The following is a 19,186-nucleotide window of genomic DNA, read 5'->3' on the forward strand; positions in this document are numbered from 1 at the left end:
CGAGAGAAGAATGTAGATTTCGCATTAGGAGAATTAAGCACTGATACAAGGATATTTTTCTATTACAACACACATGATTCTAGTGTTTACTCATAATTGTAATGTGTTAGGCCTGTGTTTTTTGAACAAAAGTAGGCCAAGTAGCTGTTCTTGTTTGACAAGGTAAAGCAGGGCTGTAATAAAGATAATTATGGCCGGGACCATCACATATTTTTCTTGAAAGACATACATTCTCCCTTGAATTCTCCCTTCTTTCTGTCTGTTGTGTCAAACTTACCCTTTAAGCTAAGTAAAACCACTCACTTATCTATGCACGGCGCTTCCTCCGAGTCCAGTTTGACTCAAAAGAGTAAAATTAACTGACAATATTATTGTGCTGTTTCAGCCTGAGGGTGATTTGTATGAAAAGTTCAACTTGCAGTGTAGACATGTCCCACGCTGCTCTCTACAACAAACAGTAGACAGTGTAGCCTTATGGGTAATGTAGTTTACGACCTTCTGTCAGCCGTTGGATCTCATTGGGTCGGACTCGTAAAGAACTACGCACCCCTCCCGCGCTACTGCCAGTGTCCCGGATGTCTACCGCACCGGAAGAGAAGTCCGACCTTTTCCAGCCATCTTGTGGCTTCATCTAGCGAAGTGTTCGCACCAAGCCTCGTAGAATCGGAGGAAAATCCTGCTGAAGGGGCGCCATCATGCCCGGACAAATGCAAGAAGGTTTTGGCTGTGCCATAACCAATCGGTACGACCAATTATTTGACGACGAGTCGGATCCGTACGAGGCGTTATTGCAGGCCGAGGCCAAGAAGAAGAAGGAGGCTGCAGCGCCTGCCACCAAGACCGCAGCCCAGGCGGCAAAGCAGCCAAAAAAGGAGTCCCAGAAAGAAAGGAAGGTCCCTCTGGCTGACAAGAAGGAAGACACACAAGCCCCCGTCCCACTTAAGAAAGATGGTAAGTATGCACCTAATACGAAGGCTGCCCTCTGGCAGATAGCCTGCCAGTGCTAACGCCTGCACTAGCCCCGCTGCTCATGCCCCATGACATGAGGACCTCATGGTCTCTTTTGTGCCCGGATCGTCCTCTAGAACAGTCTCTTTACACCGCGTTGTCTCGGCTGTGCGCGGGGCGCGCGGCCTTTTGGCTCTAGCTGTTTTCAGGCAAACACGTTTTAGATCGTGCCGCTGCAGGCCTGAGGCCCTGAACCTCAAACCTGTTGGCCTGCTCCGTGTTTGACTCGTTTTAACTTAAAATTTCTTGTGTCAAAACATTGATAATGACCAGACCACTGCACACACTTGTTGGCCAACCTTTTTTGCCTTGGGCCGTATTGGTCCCCACATTTAGCCAAAACATAATCGTAATCCGTCTAGAAGCATATTAATAGTTATTGTAACAGTAAACAAACGTGTTTAAGTGCGTGGCGGGCTTAGAGCAGGTTTCGGACCGTCATACAGGTGTATTTGTCAGCTCGCTGTCTCGTGGAAACGGACCTCGTGGTTTGTGCGGGGCGTGTTGTGCACTACCTCATCTCTGCCACTTCTCATTGGCTCAGTGCTGTCATTTTACACAGTCTCGTCATGAGTGGCTGCACCGCATGAGCGCTTATTGTATGTATTTTATCTCATTAGTTTATATTGATACACTCGGGGTGTGATGCCCATTGGGTCATCTTTGGAGCAGAGCAGAGGAGACAGGTGGACAGCCTGTTGCTCCAGCAGCTGCTCTGCTAGACTGTCTATTTTGGTATATCTTAGTTGGGCAATGGGAGGGATCAGTAGTGTCACACTCGGCCACTGAAATCTACTACTAGAGGTCAAAAGTGTAAACAGAAGGTTTTGAGCCATTGTTTGTCTCTGTCAGAAGGATGATGTCACTCTTCATGACTGACATATTGCATGCTGAATTTTTAAATCATGTTTGAGTGCATCTACACACTGTTTCATGGACTCTTGACTTATTTTGTGTTGCTTGCAGGAGCTGGCATGAGGAGAATGGGCCGTAAGCCTGAAGGCGAAGGGCCCGGACCCAGAGTCCAAGGCGAGGGTCGTCCTCCCACAGACAGACGACCGCCGACCGAGAGGCGACCACCGCGCCGCTTTGAGAAACCGGCCGGAGAGGCAGGAGAAAAGCCCGAGGGGGGGGAATTCTCTGTGGAAAAGTGAGTTGACTAAAGTTCATAATACCATAAGATTTAGAAATGTATTTAAACTGTAAAGAGTGGAGTAGCTGCAGATAAAAGTGAGATGAGGCTTTTATCATGATCTGTCAGAAGTATTTTATTCTTTGTTATTTTGTGTTCAGACCTGCAGGCGACCGACCAATGAGAGGACGTGGAGGTGGCAGAGGTGCCCGTGGAGGTGGCAGAGGGCGCGGCATGGGCCGTGGCGATGGCTTTGATTCCCGAGGAAAGCGCGAATTTGATCGTCACAGCGGCAGCGACCGATCGTAAGTCTGCCAGCCATCTTTGATTTGATTTAATGTTTGATATCCTCGGGTCTTGGCTAAAGCAAATGTTGTTTCAGTGGTCTTAAAGGTGAGGAGAAGCGTGGAGGAAGTGGATCTCACAACTGGGGCACTGTCAAGGATGAATTAAAGTAAGTTTGTTCACAACAAGAGTATTGTCAAATGTTTTTGTGCGGTTTAAAGACTGGTCACCTTTCTGCAGCGAACTCGACCAATCAAACGTGACTGAGGAAAACCCTGAGGGGGAGGAGCACCCACCCGCTGACTCTGAGAACAAGTAAATCTATGACATGTCTCTAAGGGAAATGGTCTGATGGGACATTTTGTGGTACTGATGCACAGTTTGCTTTCCTTGCATTTATTGAAGGGAGAATGAGGCAGAAGAGGTGAAAGAGGAAGGTCCAAAGGAGATGACTCTGGACGAATGGAAAGCCGTGCAGGACAAGGAACGCGCCAAAGTGGAATTCAACATCCGCAAGGCCAACGAGGGAGCTGACTGGAACAAGGGCTTTGTGCTGCACAAGTCCAAGGCTGAAGTAAGCCCAGGATGAGCCTCCAGACATTTGAAGCTTATTTTTAAATATCTGGATCAAGTGCAAGGTTCAACTTTCTTTTTCTTTCCCAGGATAAGAAGGAAGAGGTGATTGAACCTGAAATTGAAGAGAAGGTATGTTTTGTGATTTTTTTTTTTTTTTTTTTTTTTTTTTTTTTTTTTATTTATTTATTTATTTATTTTTTTTGTATTGCATGTTATATTTTGTTTTATCTTTTTATTATTTATGTAATACAAACATAATAACCTATTTCGTCAGGTTGAGGACGAGCACCACTTTAGAAAACCAGCCAATGACATCACGTCCAAGCTGGAGATTAACTTTGGAGACCTGGGACGTCCCGGCCGCGGCCGTGGAGGACCTCGTGGTGGCAGAGGCGGGAGAGGCCGTGGGGAACCCACCAGGCCGGTCCGTGCACCAAGGCCTGAAAGGGTAAATACAACTTTATTTTCATCTCAGTGCTGTAAAAGTGATATACTGCTTGTCTTTGGTAATAGTCTTCATTTTATTTAAGAAGCATTGTGTTTTCCCCCAGTCGTCCACTTCTGTGCCCAACGTGGACGACCCGGAGGCCTTCCCGGCCCTGGGTTAGGCTTCACACTGGAGCCTGAGCACCTCCACTACGAGGCTTGCATGATCCTGGATCCTTCAGCAGAGTGAAATGATGGATAAGACTGTCATTAACTGTGGCACTCAATGTGAGAACTGATTTTGCGTAATAAAAACAAAACGAAGATGGAAAAAAGAAATTACAAAAAAAGTCAAAAAAGAAAAGGACTTCTTGCTACTTGGGAGCAGCTTTATTGGTAGAGGTTTTGTACTTGGAAACAAAGTAGCAGGGATGTTTTCATACAGTGTTTCAGAGGTTATGCATTGTCCATGATTTTTTGTAATTGCTGCTTGAGAATATGCATTCGAAATGTATGAGTATTTTAAGCTGGGTGTGTGCCATTGCTTTCTTGCTTTACAGTAGGCTCGGCCACACCAGATGTTTCACTCAATGACATTTATTGATTTTCTTTCTTTAGCACTGGGAATATTGTTTTATACTTTGTACAGGAGGTCTATTCTTCGATGATCTTTGGCCTGTAAATTGAACTATTTTCATAAATTTAGACTATTTCACATGGTGAAAATGGGACTAACTGGTCTCTGACCAGATATTTCCTCCTTGATCTGCTGAAACGGCTCTGAATTCTAGGTATTTTCTATGGAAGTGTTCATTGATAAAATTAGGTCATTTTCAGGATTATGAGGTCACAGCTAAATTTACATTAATCCTGAGCACTGTTTGATGGATCATCTGAATGCTTGGACTCATGTCCTTTGGGTGGCATTACGGGTGCTAACTTCCCCAGCTCCTAATTAGCTTAAGCCAAGTGCAGTGAAATGCCTTGTCTTTTTCTAAACGTTGGTCATTTCATTGGCCCTTTCCAGACTTGTACACACTCCACTCTGTATTTGGGCTCGGCTCCATTGTGCTGCTGCGCTCTACTCTTTGCTGGTGAACGCCCTGTTGCCCTCTGCATAATCGCTCTGAAAGAAGTGCAGTTCATTGTGTGAAACAGCTGAAGACTCAACATGTGTGTGAATTTAGCCCTGCTATTGGAGACCTCTGTCGGTAAATAAAGGCGGTCGATACATTTTTTGCACTGTGACTTTTGTTTTGTCTTGCTGTTTTTATTTGCGCACAAACACACTTGCGTTTAATTTTTTTTTCCAACTACAAATTATGTATGGTCATAGATTTGAGTAATTATACTCTAGTTCAAAACATTGTTCTGGTCTGTTAACTGCAATTGTATGAAAGAAAAGAAATTGGCAATTGTGCACTCTGATTTGACTATCCAGAATATTTGCAATTCTAAGGCTAGATTATCTAGAGCGTGCACAAAGCAAAGTGCTTCACACAACAGGAAAAAATACATTATCACAAAGACATGAAAGAAATAAACCTTTTATATGAATTCAATTGAACAATTTTGCCGACCTGAATCATACATTTTATCCTTGCTTAGTGATGCACCAGATGGAAAACCAAATCTATTGGAACACTGGCGCTCATATTTGACTGGTGTCTGGGATATGCACATCGCCTTAAGCTTGATTCTTTCCCATTGTACAATTTACTAAGATGAACTGGCCCATGTCATGTTTTTAAAATTGCAAGGTTTATTCATCCCCTGAGTTCTCGAGACAGAACTCATAAGATAAGATAATGCTTCACAAAATGGCAGATTTGACACAGGTACAGTCCTTATTCTTGGAAACTTGAGGTAGTTCATTCAAATGACAATGTTACAGCAACAAATGATCTTTGATTAAAGAAATCACAGGTGGCCATAATATTATCACTTGATTATAACGTGGACACGTATTTGACAAAGGCAAGCGCTGTATTCTGCCACTTTTCCAACAGAACCAGTATTAGCAGATTGTAGGACGAACAGACCTCCACTCCAGTTCACGCGCTTCACCTGTCAACACGCGCTTCACCTGTCAACAGTTCAGGTTCTTCCTTGGATGCACAACAATTGGGAACACCCCTATGAGCTGCAGTTCTGTAAATGTTCTGACCAAGTTGTCTATCTTACAAATACAAATATGGGTTTTAATGGGAACAATTGTAATGCTGATTTATTCTTAACCACAAAAACAAAGACAATTTGTTTGTTGATTGATGTTTCGGTTCCCAAGACAGTTGTCCAATCAGCGTGAGTCTCTCATTTGGGTTGCCATTTTCAAAGCTGAAATCCAGTTGAAAGTCCTCTCTCTGATCCGGATCTCTACCTAAAAGCCTAGCCAATCACGAGTCAGTGCTATTGCAGCCTCTGCAGCTCAGTGAGACATGGCCTGTCCTTACAGTGTCCTCTATCTGCAGGTTAAGTCACTGCAACACAGGTCGAGTTGTCACTGTCGCTCCTTTTTAAAACTGTAAGAGTGCAGGCTACAAACACTTCTGTCCCACTCACTGGTCAATAACTAAAGAAAAAAAATCTGTTCCGTCAATCCTGACAGCATCAAGAGTCAACTTTGGTCCAAAATCAAGTGGCTCTTGGAAGAAACTGTGACTTGGAAAGGTGGGCAAATCTTCATCGTCTTCCCCCACCTCCAACATGTCTGACGTCCCGTGAGAGGATATGTAATCAGTCTCATTAGTGTCCAAGGAGCAAGTCTGAGTATGTCCTGAACTGTCCGAATCATGTGAGAAGCTCTTGATGTAGGTGGAGCGGGGGTACAGGGGCGTAGAGGACTCTGAATCTAAGCTCAAACTGGTTTGGGGGAGCAGCAGAGGGCGGGGCAACTCCTGGATATCCACAAAGACAAGGTCCTCCTCGCTCACAGTGGAGGTGCTGAGCTGAAGCTGGAGATTCACTTTGCCCTGCACATAGAGGAGCAAAGCGACAACAACATCATCAATACAAGATCTTGGTTTAAAAAGAATAAAAGTAACACTGGAATGAAATAAATCTTTTGACAAAGCAGAAGCGAATTGAACAATGCCACAGTGAATGTAACAAAGAACGTGTGATATTTCTATGGTGACTTTTTTGGACATGCAGTGTAAATTTCCTAAACTTTGAAAATTACTTTATCTTTATCAGAAGTATTATAAGACCACATGATTACAATAAAAAATATGATTCAGTGTTGAAAATGGCATAATGTTTATACTATATGTCAATGATTTTATGGTAAAACAATTATAGGTGTTTTCTTTTATGCTGGTATTGAACATTTGATGTATTGAACCTTTTCCTATTAGTAGTGTCACAACTCTTAAAATGTGTACATCATAGATGTATATGAGTTGAATACACACAGGTAAATAACATTACACAAAGGTCCAAAGCTCCAAAAGCATAACAAATGTGAGCTTTCACTTCAGACTGGAAGCTTCTCTCGCGTCACTGTGCCATTGTAATAATTACTTTGATGCTGGATGCCCTGACTTATTTAAATATCTGGGTCATTTAATTATTTGGGGTCAGCTACTGCTTTGACAATAATCCAGGAAAAATAGAATATTTTGGGGAGGGTTATCCATGTGATGCATGGATCACATGGATGTAGTTTGGTTGGCCCTTAAGACCACATGATTATAGCACAATGTTCAACTTGACATCTGCGACTTGACTTTATTCTGCAGCACAAAGCACCACTCTCCTCTGCTCCAGGCTTGTGAACATTGGCCGCTCATCCTTGTGAAGACTGAAGGATTTTATGTACAAATTGAACCATGATATCAGCTGTACCTTTCAGTGATGACTCCATGTGTATGTTACTGCGAGTGTGTTTGGTCAAAACAGACCCAGCGGTTCATTTATCAATTGTTCTTGATTAATCACATGTTAACGTGTTAAGCAGCACTGGTCTAAATATATTATTAGATATTAGTCATTTTTATACCTTCTCTTTTAGACAATCTTTTGCCCATTTACTGTTTGCAGGGTCAGGAATATCAGGCAGGCAAAACTGGAAATGCACCAAAATCCTGAGGAAAGATGAATAACATCCAGTCAGGGCATGTTTGCTCATCATCTTCTATATGTTTCAAGTGTATTTTTACCTTTCCTTCACTGCTGACATTTGATATGCACAGAGAATAAACATCAGCAAAATAAACACGAGAGCCAACGTAACGATAAGGACCATCTCTGAATCTTCTGCAAGAGTAACACACATGTACGTGATACAGTAATGAGCTATGGCATCACACTTCATAATTTGAAATATTCAACGGCTGCTTACGTTGGATGAAGAAATTGACTTTTTGACCTGGCTGGCTTTCTCCTTTAGCGGTGGAGGCCGTGATCCAAATGCTGTGGCTCCCTGGAGTCAGGTCTCTCAAAACCAAAGACCTCTGTGACGCTGATACATTGTCTAAAAGAGGAAAATGTGCAATATGTTGTTAGATTCATAAGAGAAAAAACATCTAAAACCCCCTGATAAATCAAATCTGTCCTCTAGCCTCAACAGTCAGCGTATTCACTTATACCTCCACTGTACATGTCTGAACCCTTTCACTCTGGCCTCTCCGTAACAGACATGAGCTGTGTTTATGATCTCACCATCTCTCTGTGGTCCACTCGTTACCATGGACCCACCTCTGGCCAAAACAACCTCTTGGCTGTATTGCTGTATGGTTCGTTGTAATCCCTCAATCGTCCTAACTAGAACCAGGAAGTACCATCACATTAGTCCTGTTCTCAGGTCTCTGCACTGCCCCCTGTGGCTCAGAGAAGAGACTTTAAAGCAGCTCTGCTTGTGTACAAGTCTCTCCATGGCCCAGCACCAAAGTACATCTTGGATATGTTAGTGCCATATGAACCATCTCGGACTCTGAGGACCTCAGGGACCGGCCTCCTGCTGGTGCCCAGAGTCAGGACAAAACATGGGGAATCTGCGTTTCAGTTTTATGCAGCTAAAATCTGGAACATTCTTCTTGAAGATGTGAGACAGGCTTCTACTCTGACAATGTTCAAATCTAAGCTAAAAACAGTTTTGTTTAGCTGTGCATATTACTGAAAGGATTTTTTTCTTTGCACTCTTCTCTTTTGTTTGTGATTTTATTAGTTTAAACAATCAGTTGGATTGATAATTTTTAATTTAGTTAATTTTATTGTATTTCTGTTTCTGTAATTTCTTTGTGATTTTAATGCATTTTTCCTGCATTCAAAGTGCTTCACACAGAAGCACTTTGAATTGCCTTGTGTATGAAATGTGCTCTACAAATAAACTTGCCTTAGCAGAAACGGTTTCAATTGAAGTCGTCTGGATTTTCAAATTGCGTCCAAACTCTTTTTACTGATTCACTTTACACTTTACTTGCCATTACACCAACTCGTTCCTAGGAGATTGAAACTGACTCCGGATGGCAGTCACATCAGATCAGATGATGGTAATGAGCGTGAATGGTTGAATATATTCGAAGGCTTCCTAAATATGACCATTTACTCCGAGGAAGAAAAACTAGACTTTCTTTACAGTTTACACTCTTAGATTGTTGTTATTGTCTAGATGTATTTTTTTGCCATTCGTGCACATTTTGCATAATGTTTTTTCTCATTTCCCTCTTCACTCCGGTTCAAATAATCATTAACATAAGACCTTCAGTAATTTTCTATGCCTCTGTTGTAGAAGAAGTACCCACTCTCTCATTTACTCTCCATTCATTTTCTATGACAAAATGATGTCAAAGGCAAATGTAATATGTTGTCTTACAGGCCTTCTCACTGCTGCTTTCCTTTAAGTAAACGGTGTACTTTGTGATGCAGCCGCCGCGTTGACTTATATGGAGCTCGGGCCAGGTCACGGTGACTGTCGTTCCCTCCAACTTCTCCTCCACAGAGGGCCCTGCTGTGGGGACTGAAAACAACAGTTCACATAATAAATGTTCCCTCGTCATTAACTTGTATTTGTGTTTGTTTGTTTTATGATCCCCACGTTTGAATCATCAGTATTGTCCTGCATTGACCTGGCTTGAGTGCTCTGGAAATGTCAGTTTGCTCCTCTATCTCTGTCCACTTCTCTGCACTTAAATATGATTAGGGGAAAAAAGTAGGGTTTATACATTTAACAGGGCCATTTTTCATGGATTTATTTTTAAGTCAATGGATTTGTTTCTTTTACCAAGCCCTTTTAGATCATCTGGGTTATAATTAACACAATTATAGTAAAAATGAACTAAAAAACAGATAAAAGCATAAATAGTATAGCGTTTTATTTCAGTGTATTTCGTATTGTCCTTACCCATAACTGCTGTGTTGATATCAGTAAACTCAAGCCGTTCCACTGAGTTTTTATTGAAAACATACACAGCTCCGTCATAGCACACGAACGGCTCCATATCTGCAAAAAAACACAATTCTTTTGTTTGTTTACTTCCAACAAGGACATTATTTATACAGATATGGAACTATGGTTGGTTGGAAAGTATAACAGACATTGGACATTTTTTAAAGTGGCCTAATGCCCAGAGTATTATGACATTTTCAGAAATGGCCACAAGGTTTAGTAAAGGAATACATGATGGAATGACCAACGTTTGTTAGTAGGATTTTGTATTAACTACTAATGTAACTACTCTAGTTCTCAAAGCAGTGGTCTCCAGCCTTATTACCTCTGTGAGCTACTTTCACGAGAACAAAATGTTCCTAAATATTTTATTGCATTTATTTATCCGGTTAAGGCCCAAAGTCACTGGTATAGGCTCCAGTCACCTACGACCCCTAACAGGAACACGCGGTATAAAATGAATGAAGGATATTTATCCAGCGTGCTCACAGCATGTATTTCATTAACATGCACTGTCCTGACTAAATAAATAAAGAGGTTATTTTGGCCGGAACAAACTGTAATTTCTGTTGTCAACATTTATCTCAATAGATAATACAAACTTCTATTATCTATTATTATCAAAGTGTATTTATATAGCGCTTTTCCACCTTGAAGGCACTATACAGTAAATATTTTAGAGTAAGTAAAGTTTTTCAGTTATTAATCCTCCTTTTCAAATATGTATGTTTGTATTCATTTATTTATATGTACCATAAGTATTATGAATTAATACTTTTTATGTGCCATTTATCAGAGGAAAAGGCCACCTTAATCAGATTATGTTATTGTCATTGGTTGAGGCTTTTTTGTTGAACTAAACGAACAAACCCACAGAAATATCTCACATCTCACCTTTAATGACGAAATGGCTGATGTTTGGGTCCAACCTGAGCCACTGGAGCTCATCCAGTTTCTGACCTTTGGGGAACCATTCGATCACATGTTCAAGGGGAAGGGGTGCACTTACACCCTGTCTCCAGGAGATGGTGACATTGTGGTTGTTTATCACTGACACAAGAAGAGGCTTGGCTGAACAGAGACAAAGCAGAAATAGCACGAGTACATAAGATAGAACATATAGAACCCATGTTTTTCAATTGAATAGTTACTTTTAGCAGTGTGGATGGTGATATTGGCAGGAGGAGAACATCCCCTTTTGTTGCAGGCGCTGACTGTTATGTCACAGTTCAAACAAAAAGGCACCGGATAATTTTGTTTATCCGAGCTGGCATTTGGCCTAAATGTTGAGTTTTGGGATGTGATGATGTAGTTCAAAATGTTTCCTCGAGCCGCAGAGACTTCTAGTTTCTGAAAAAGAGAAGAGAAAAAACACATGCAGCTATAATTACCTGAGAAAATATTGAACTTATATGTTTTGGATATGTATGTAGATGACAATACAAGCAAAAGTTTGAGGCGACTGTGTTCTACTGCATCATTGACTTTGACTGCACCTTTAAAACGGACCTTATAGAATCACTACTGGATTTCAGATTCATTTGCGTGTAACTCTGCATTGTACATGTATTTTCTATGCAGCCCTGCATTTCTTCTGAAGTGAAACCTGCGCTTGGTTTCAGGTACTCCACAGTGCTTAAGTTAAAAGCAGCTCGCATGTGTGTGAATGTGGTCAGAAGCACCGAGTGCGCTGTGCGTGCCAGACTCTCACACCTCTGAAGTGGTCAAACCGATGACCTTTAGGTTGAAGAGAACTCAGACTAAATGAAGAAGTGAAAGTGCTGTTAATAAAAGGATGTAGAGCTTATATAAGTGTAGTTAAAGTGAAGCAACTTTGCACAGTTCCACAGTATTGCAGTTATTTATGTATTATCATTATGTGTTTACTGCCATACTGTGCGAAGTTCCAAGCAAAGCAATACAATCCCCATAGAGACAAGCAGATGCCACAATGTTACAGTGTGCATCTTTAACATAAGCAATGACTATACAACAAAAACACAGACATACCTTCCAGTAGACTCTCATGGAGCGGTCCTCTACAGCGTACCACGTGTCCAGAGCGCGAGCCGGAGCTGAAAACATGAATACTTTACATATCGCTGTAACCATATACAAATACAACCCCCCCTGCTCAGTAGGCATGTCACAATAATTATTATATCGTTCTCCTGTTCATATTTTTGGAGGCACAATATTTATTCCGTGTACATTTCCTCTGCACAGTGGGGATTTTTTTTTTTTAAGCCCAATATGATTTGAGCAGCAGAGCAGCAGGTTGAATTAATGCTCTCTTCACAATCAGAGTTTTACACCTTCAGGATGTACCCGAGTTTGTTCATTTCTTTAAAATAGTATCTACAAAACACAGCGTACTCAGTATTTGCTTGCGAAATAAAAGTTTCAACGTATTGATTTGTTGTTTTGGTCGAATGTTTACATGTTACATTTCACTTCTTGATGAGAAGGTAACACAATTTGAAACCACTTCCATCTCGGTGCAAAATGCTTTAACTTAAATGCTTGGATGTGAAACTTCTACTTGACTGGTAAAGTAGAAGTTAACTTAATTTACGTCACTGTCGTTAAACTTATCTTCACTCCATCTGAAGGACAAATCCTGTGTTGCTTTTTCCTTCTTCACTTCTTCTTACAGTAAGAAATGACTTGAAGATTTTCAATGTACTTAACTTTTATCTTAATAAAATCAACCCACAGTTCCCATCGACTGTTTCAGTGGCTGGTTAGAAAAAGATTTCTAGGAAGTTGATTGCAAAGATATTACACCACAAAGTCACCGAACGCTCAACAGCAGTCGCACTTTCAATCAGGAAGCTCAACAAAGTAATAAGCTTGTTCTCTATCATTAAACAGTTTAATGTTTATACGATCAAGATGAAAGCAAAAGACATTCACACTTTACCTTCTTCTTGAGTCCATCTGGAGACGGTTCTGCTCCAGTCGCTCCACAGTCCCGTTTTAAACCTGGATCTCGCTCTGAAATGGTGCGGTTTATAGGGCAGCAGCGACTGGACCAGGGCCGAACCATTGGCCACAACCTGCAAATGAAATATAGCATTTGTAACTAAGAGAAAGAAAGGCATTTCAGATCGCATTGTTTGAATCCATTACAACAGAAGCTGGAACACCACAGCTGCCCTTTTTACCTCATGTTATAAGAACTATTTTCCCTTTACATTCAACCTTTAAAGCTGCTCTATGTAACTTTCCTGCTTAAGCTGGTGGTGGTGGTTAAGCTCCTCTCATTGCTTTATCTGGAATGTCCCACACTATAGCATTAAACTTAAACATCTGACTATAGGGCAAGCCACAAGCCACAAAACTCTGCTCTAATAATCTTTCACGTAGTTTGTCTTAACCTTTTCCAACACAAACTAAAACCCAGGTTCTTTTCTACATAATGTCAAATGCACCAATAATACCTGGAGTAAAAAACAGTTTTGACTGAAGTGAAATTTCATTTGTTTTTGATACTAAGTTCACTTTTACCCAGCAGCAGCAGCAGCAGCACTCATTTCTGCCTTTGGCTTTGATTCAGCGAGGCAACAGTGAGTATGAGTAAGCTGAATGTAAATGTCAAACTGACGTGTGAACCTTTCTTGAACTTAGGTACTTGCCCAATGTGGATGTGTCCAATGCGCGTCATCTTCTACTTTGTAATTAATATCTAGGTGATGAGTTGATGGAGATTGCTTTAATTTGACAGAGCAGTTTCTGGATGAACAGTCCACTTGATGCAGAACAGGGGCCGAGGGCATCACTGGGGACAAAAAGATGCAAAACATAAGTCAAAATGCATCACATGAGGTCTTATGATCCACCAAAATAATCCTTTTAAGATTAACATACAGGACTGTTTTAAGATTAATTAATGATATCTTTATAATATTAGTGTCACTTTTACAATTTGGTATATCATTATTCGCAGAGCTACTCTTCCAATGATTCACTTTTCTATTATTCATTCATACATGCAGTGAGTCAAACTTATACATGAGAGGTGCATTGTGGGTACTCACTAATGTCACTCAGGGTGTAGTTTGTTTCGGGGGTCTCTGCGGACCCCAGCTTGTTTGTGACTCTGGCCCGAACTGAGATGACCTGGACTGAACTGTCCAGGGTGAAACGTGCCCTCGCAGAAGGACTTCCCTCTGCAGAGACACGGAAGGACTTCGATCCTCCTGATGCATTATGGGTAAATGTCCTTACCCTGGAACAAAGATTTGAACATGACATGGAGTTACATTCATGGCCTTGTTTATGTGCTATAATTCTGTTTCAGTCTTTGCTTGGCCTTGTTTTTAGACAATCTATAAAACATCATAATTTTTTCTTAAATGGCCCGTGAGCTTGATTAGACAGGATAGTACAGAGTGAAATGGGGGGTGAGAGAAGGGAAGACATGCAGTAAACTGTCAGAGTCGGGAATCAGCGGCCGGCTGCATAAGTGTAATGTGACCTGACCGCTCGGCCACCGGGCAGCATCATACTTTTAATAGATACATTATATAATCATCATTTTCAATAGACAGAAAATAGAGGAAAGGTTTTCTGGCCCACAGGCTTCATCAGAGAGGAAATGATTCAAAATGGTTCAAGTCAAGACTCCCCAGCTTTACATAACCCTGCATTTCACTTTAATTGAACTGTTTTCCATTAATTTGATAACAACATAAGGCCAAAAGCAGTGCAATAATACTATACCATAATTGCTGGTCATTTCGTATGTACGTCTCCTGTCCACTGGCCCAAGAGCAAACCACAGCGAAAGAAATGTGGTAAACGCACGAAAAGGTGGTGGGAAGATCTGGCGGGTCTGTGAAAACACCAACGCGGTTATCACCTGCTGACGTGACAAATGAAAGTGCAAGTTTAAACATGTTTCTTTTCTGCACGCATGCACAACGTTTTGGGAAAGGGTGTTTGTAACAAGTTTATTTGACACTTTTAAAGAGTGCGGCTAGAACTGTAATAAAGAAAGTGGAACTATGAATTTCCTTTCGTGGATCACCAGACAGCTTCATACAGTCATTATAGCCTGCAAGAGCCCACTACTGTAACTTTGGGCTTCAAATACAGCACAGGACGACATTTGACCTCTTAGTTCCAACATGGGCCTGTGTTACGTGTCCCACCAAACATAACGTGGTGCTCATCAGCGGTGCCACCCTCATTACACCGATGATTTACAACATCTTTCTATTCCAGTGTCCGACCTACGACTTCAGGGATTCTTGTATTGTTTGTTCTAAAATTGCAGATGTTCCAAACCACTTTTTAACCCTGAAAATTCATGCTGGAACGCTGGTTTTCTCCACACAACTTGTGCCTCTGTGACGAGTTCTAGGAGCTAAACCGTGAACATAACGGTGGGAGAATGAATTACATTAGAAAACCCACATTTCACATTGTTTTTCCCTCACGGCTAAACTAACAAACCTTTCTAGTCCTCCTCTTGTTCCCACATCAGAAGCTTGAATATGCAACCGTCCCGTCAAGTGGGGTGCGTGCGTCAACCCCGTTTTGAATACTCACATCCCGCCGAAATGTCCAGCCCACAGGAGTCGGGCTTGTCGTCAGTGTTGCTTTTGATGTCGTCACAGTCACAGCTGAAGGTGCGGCCCTCCGTCAGGCTGACCACGTCCAGGTAAATGGTGGTAGAGTTGTGCTTTTGGTGCTCCTGGGGTTTTGGGGGGTGCCCGGCGTACATAGAGGGTCTGCACTCTACGTTAAAGGTGCAGTAAACCCTAAATGTGGAGGTTCTCTGCACCACGTGACCAGCGCTGGACCAGATCTTACAGGACTTGTCACCTGAATGAGAACATGACCATGTAATGTAATGTAATGTATGTAATGTAAAAGTATTCATTCATTGTGGTCCAAATAAAACAGAAAACAAACAGCGAGTCTTCTGCTATAAACGATAAGGAGCTTTGTTCTCATAATACATAAATACATAAATAGCTATATTGCAAAAGCTTTTATTTTTGTACTTATTGTATGTATGTTTTTGCACTGACATCAATTGTTTTTGTCAGACATCAGCAAAACAAGTCCACTTATGAGTATAAATAATAGCCTTAACCTGTACTATCAATCAATCAATCAATCAAACTTTACAACAGCAACAACCGAACCAAATCACTTTTCATTAGTGCATTAAAAGATAAAACAAGTCAAAGTATCAACCAAGACAATAAAAATACAACAAAATTACAGTTAGGAATTAAAAGCGAGGTACTGTAAAGTATTGCACATTTTTTTGAATTAGGGAGGGGTTCAAGCATTTGACATTAATTAATATAAAGGCCAAGAAACCATGGATGTAAAAGCCAAAGCTGCAACTTTCAATGCGTTGTTAGAATGGACAGTTATTTTACAATTTCAAAGTCGATCTACGTCTTTTACTTACTGTAACGTAAACCACAAACCAAACTTTAATTATGTGGTTAGTGTACACAATATCAATAATGCAAATGAAAATGTCAGAAAGCACTAATAAAACACGGTGGTTAGTTGTGGAAAGATGAAGTCAAACTCACCCGTGCACGTCTGAAGAAGCGCGGTCAGGATGGACAACAGCAGCTTCATTATCCTCAGCCCGCATCAACCGTCTCCTCAAGGTCACTTCACAAGGTCACTTCACATGGTCACGTGAGCTGCCCGGTGCAAAGTGGACATGTCTTTACTAAAAGTGGAGTTAGAGAGGCTCATTACACCAAACTGACTGAACTGTAACGCAATGACGTCAACGGGCTTCACGTGGTTCTGAAAATGAGATGAAGTCGAAATGAAACATTCCCTCAACATGTTTACGCTGTTTAAGCCGTGAATAAAGGTGGATCTTTGATTAGAGCCATGTTCAGGCTGAAAGTGTTTCACAGTTTGGGTAAGTGACGAGGTCACGCCCCCGCGGCACGCGCTGTAACCAAGGGGCGGGGTCAAGGAGGGAAACCACAGCAACCAGTTACAGCAACAGAGTGTACTGCAGAGAGTGTACTGCAAACAGTGTACTGCAGAGTGTACTACAGAGAGTGTACTACAGAGAATGTAATAATAATAATAATAATAATAATAATAATAATAATAACTTTTATTTATATAGCGCTTTTCAGTGACCCAAAGACGCTGAACATATATAAAAAAAAGGGGGGGGGGGGTATTTACAGACAGGGGGGACAACACGTACAATACACATTAATATACAGATAAAATGAACAAGACAGAAGAAGTAGAGAGAAAAAGATGGGGATGTAACAGGGGGTAGAAGAGTAGGCAATGGGGTAGAGGAGGCTAGGGGAGGGGGAGGTCATAGGCTTGGGTGAAGAGGTATGTTTTTAGGCGGGATTTGAATGTTGTGAGTGAGGGAGAGTGGCGGACAGGTTGGGGGAGGGAGTTCCAGAGTCAGGGTGCTGTTCGGGAGAATGCTCTGTCGCCAAAAGTTTTGAGTCGGGATGTTGGTGCAGTCAGGGTGAGAGAGGAGGAGGATCGGAGAGCTCGGGAGGGGCGGTGGGGGAGGGGCGGAGGGCTCGGGTGGGGCGGTGGGGGATGAGGAGGTCAGACAGGTAGGGGGGGTCAAGGTGGTGAAGAGCTTTGAAGGTGAGGAGGAGTATTTTAAATGTACTGCAGAGAGTGTACTACAGAGAGTGTACTGCAGAGAGTGTACTGCAAACAGTGTACTGCAGAGAGTGTACTACAGAGAGTGTACTGCAGAGAGTGTACTACAGAGAGTGTACTGCAGAGAGTGCACTGCAGAGAGTGTACTACAGAGAGTGTACTGCAGAGAGTGTACTCCAGAGAATGTACTGCAGAGAGTGTACTGCAAACAGTGTACTGCAGAGAGTGTACTACAGAGAGTGTACTGCAGAGAGTGTACTCCAGAGAATGTACTACAGAGAGTGTACTGCAGAGAGTGTACTGCAAACAGTGTACTGCAGAGAGTGTACTACAGAGAGTGTACTGCAGAGAGTGTACTACAGAGAGTGTACTGCAGAGAGTGCACTGCAGAGAGTGTACTACAGAGAGTGTACTGCAGAGAGTGTACTCCAGAGAATGTACTGCAGAGAGTGTACTGCAAACAGTGTACTGCAGAGAGTGTACTACAGAGAGTGTACTGCAGAGAGTGTACTCCAGAGAATGTACTACAGAGAGTGTACTCCAGAGAGTGTACTCCAGAGTGTACTGCAGAGAGTGTACTACAGAGAGTGTACTGCAAAGAGTGTACTCCAGAGTGTACTACAGAGAGTGTACTGCAAAGAGTGTACTCCAGAGTGTACTGCAGAGAGTGTACTCAAGAGAGTGTACTACAGAGAGTGTACTCCAGAGAATATACTACAGAGAGTGTACTCCAGAGAGTGTACTCCAGAGTGTACTGCAGAGTGTACTCCAGAGAGTGTACTCCAGAGAGTATACTCCAGAGTGTACTCCAGAGAGTGTACTCCAGAGAGTGTACTCCAGAGTGTGTACTCCAGAGAGTACTCCAGAGAGTGTACTCCAGAGAGTGTACTCCAGAGAGTGTACTCCAGAGAGTGTACTCCAAAGAGTGTACTCCAGAGAGTGTACTCCAAGGAGTGTACTCCACAGAGTGTACTGCAGAGAGTGTACTCCAGAGAGTGTACTCCAGAGAGTGTACTCCAGAGAGTGTACTGCAGCGAGTGTACTCCATAGAGTGTACTCCAGAGAGTGTACTCCATAGAGTGTACTCCAGAGAGTGTACTGCAGAGAGTGTACTGCAGAGAGTGTGTACTCCAGAGAGTGTACTCCAGAGAGTGTACTCCAGAGAGTGTGTACTCCAGAGTAGAAAAAGCTTCAGTTGTAGTCATCTGGACTCAGTTTGAAAAATTAGACGTTTCGACTCTCATCCAAGAGTCATTGTCAATAAAAGAATTTAGATCGAGAACTCCGATATTAATACTGTTCTGTGGTAAGACCCGCCCATTGGGAGGAGCCTTCCTGAAGTAGCAAGAGTTGTTTGTTTCAACAGAAACTCCCCCCTTGTATCTACCGAGCTAGCCTATTCAGAATCTTAATGGGCTATTAGAATCCTCTTTGTCTTTGTGAGACCCTGGCTCAACCACCCTGAGTACCTGATTAGCATCTGAATGTCCTCTACCTTTCCAGGGGTTCAGTATTCCATTATAGATACCAGGAAGATTGAATCTTAGCCCTCCATTTCTGTTTAAAGAAGGTCTTTCTTTTTTAACAAAAATAGCTTCCTTGACTCCTCTTTCAAACCATCTTTTCTCCTGCTTAAAACCTTCACCTCACCGTCTTCAAACGAGTGATTAGAGGCTTCAAGATGGAGATGCACGGCACTCTGAGGTCCTGAACTAGTATTTCTTCTGTGCTGA

At 42.0% G+C, this 19,186-nt stretch overlaps 2 protein-coding genes across 3 annotated transcripts; one reads left to right on the forward strand and one right to left on the reverse strand.

The window, feature by feature from the left end:
* The first annotated feature begins 573 nt into the window (after positions 1 to 573).
* On the forward strand, positions 574 to 4,660 carry serbp1a (SERPINE1 mRNA binding protein 1a). 2 transcript variants are annotated; one of them, XM_072439178.1, is made up of 9 exons: positions 574 to 951; positions 1,975 to 2,158; positions 2,302 to 2,445; positions 2,523 to 2,594; positions 2,666 to 2,740; positions 2,828 to 2,999; positions 3,089 to 3,130; positions 3,276 to 3,449; positions 3,553 to 4,660. In XM_072439178.1, the coding sequence occupies exons 1-9, from the start codon at positions 696 to 698 to the stop codon at positions 3,607 to 3,609; spliced, it is 1,176 nt and encodes a 391-aa protein (XP_072295279.1). In that variant the 5' UTR covers positions 574 to 695; the 3' UTR covers positions 3,610 to 4,660. The 2 variants fall into 2 exon arrangements, with proteins under 2 accessions (XP_072295279.1, XP_072295280.1); XM_072439179.1 differs by having other exon boundaries at positions 576 to 951; positions 2,831 to 2,999.
* A 1,179-nt stretch (positions 4,661 to 5,839) lies between these two features.
* On the reverse strand, positions 5,840 to 16,646 carry LOC140354271 (interleukin-12 receptor subunit beta-2-like). The gene is made up of 16 exons (XM_072439220.1): positions 16,483 to 16,646; positions 16,379 to 16,431; positions 15,372 to 15,647; positions 14,541 to 14,652; positions 13,856 to 14,046; positions 13,454 to 13,596; positions 12,739 to 12,874; positions 11,826 to 11,890; positions 10,967 to 11,165; positions 10,710 to 10,886; positions 9,771 to 9,869; positions 9,243 to 9,386; positions 7,770 to 7,901; positions 7,588 to 7,684; positions 7,428 to 7,512; positions 5,840 to 6,399 (listed from the first exon to the last, which is right to left on the reverse strand). The coding sequence occupies exons 1-16, from the start codon at positions 16,644 to 16,646 to the stop codon at positions 5,986 to 5,988; spliced, it is 2,487 nt and encodes an 828-aa protein (XP_072295321.1). The 3' UTR covers positions 5,840 to 5,985.
* Positions 16,647 to 19,186: the final 2,540 nt, after the last annotated feature.

This window comes from Eucyclogobius newberryi, unplaced genomic scaffold, assembly GCF_026437365.1.
Source record: "Eucyclogobius newberryi isolate DKJ021-1_F unplaced genomic scaffold, fEucNew1.0.hap1 SCAF_9, whole genome shotgun sequence".
NCBI lineage: Eukaryota > Metazoa > Chordata > Actinopteri > Gobiiformes > Gobiidae > Eucyclogobius > Eucyclogobius newberryi.

Excerpts from the sequence above, each read along its gene's own strand:
- LOC140354271 (XM_072439220.1), bottom strand. The coding sequence starts at position 16,646 with ATGTTGAGGGAATGTTTCATTTCGACTTCATCTCATTTTCAGAACCAC. Across the intron at positions 14,653-15,371 it reads GCTGGACATTTCGGCGGGAT|ACCCGCCAGATCTTCCCACC; the intron begins GTGAGTATTCAA and ends GTGTTTTCACAG. Across the intron at positions 7,513-7,587 it reads ATGTCAGCAGTGAAGGAAAG|GATTTTGGTGCATTTCCAGT; the intron begins GTAAAAATACAC and ends ATCTTTCCTCAG.
- serbp1a (XM_072439178.1), top strand. The coding sequence starts at position 696 with ATGCCCGGACAAATGCAAGAAGGTTTTGGCTGTGCCATAACCAATCGG. Across the intron at positions 2,741-2,827 it reads CCCGCTGACTCTGAGAACAA|AAGGGAGAATGAGGCAGAAG; the intron begins GTAAATCTATGA and ends TTGCATTTATTG. Across the intron at positions 3,450-3,552 it reads GTGCACCAAGGCCTGAAAGG|TCGTCCACTTCTGTGCCCAA; the intron begins GTAAATACAACT and ends GTTTTCCCCCAG.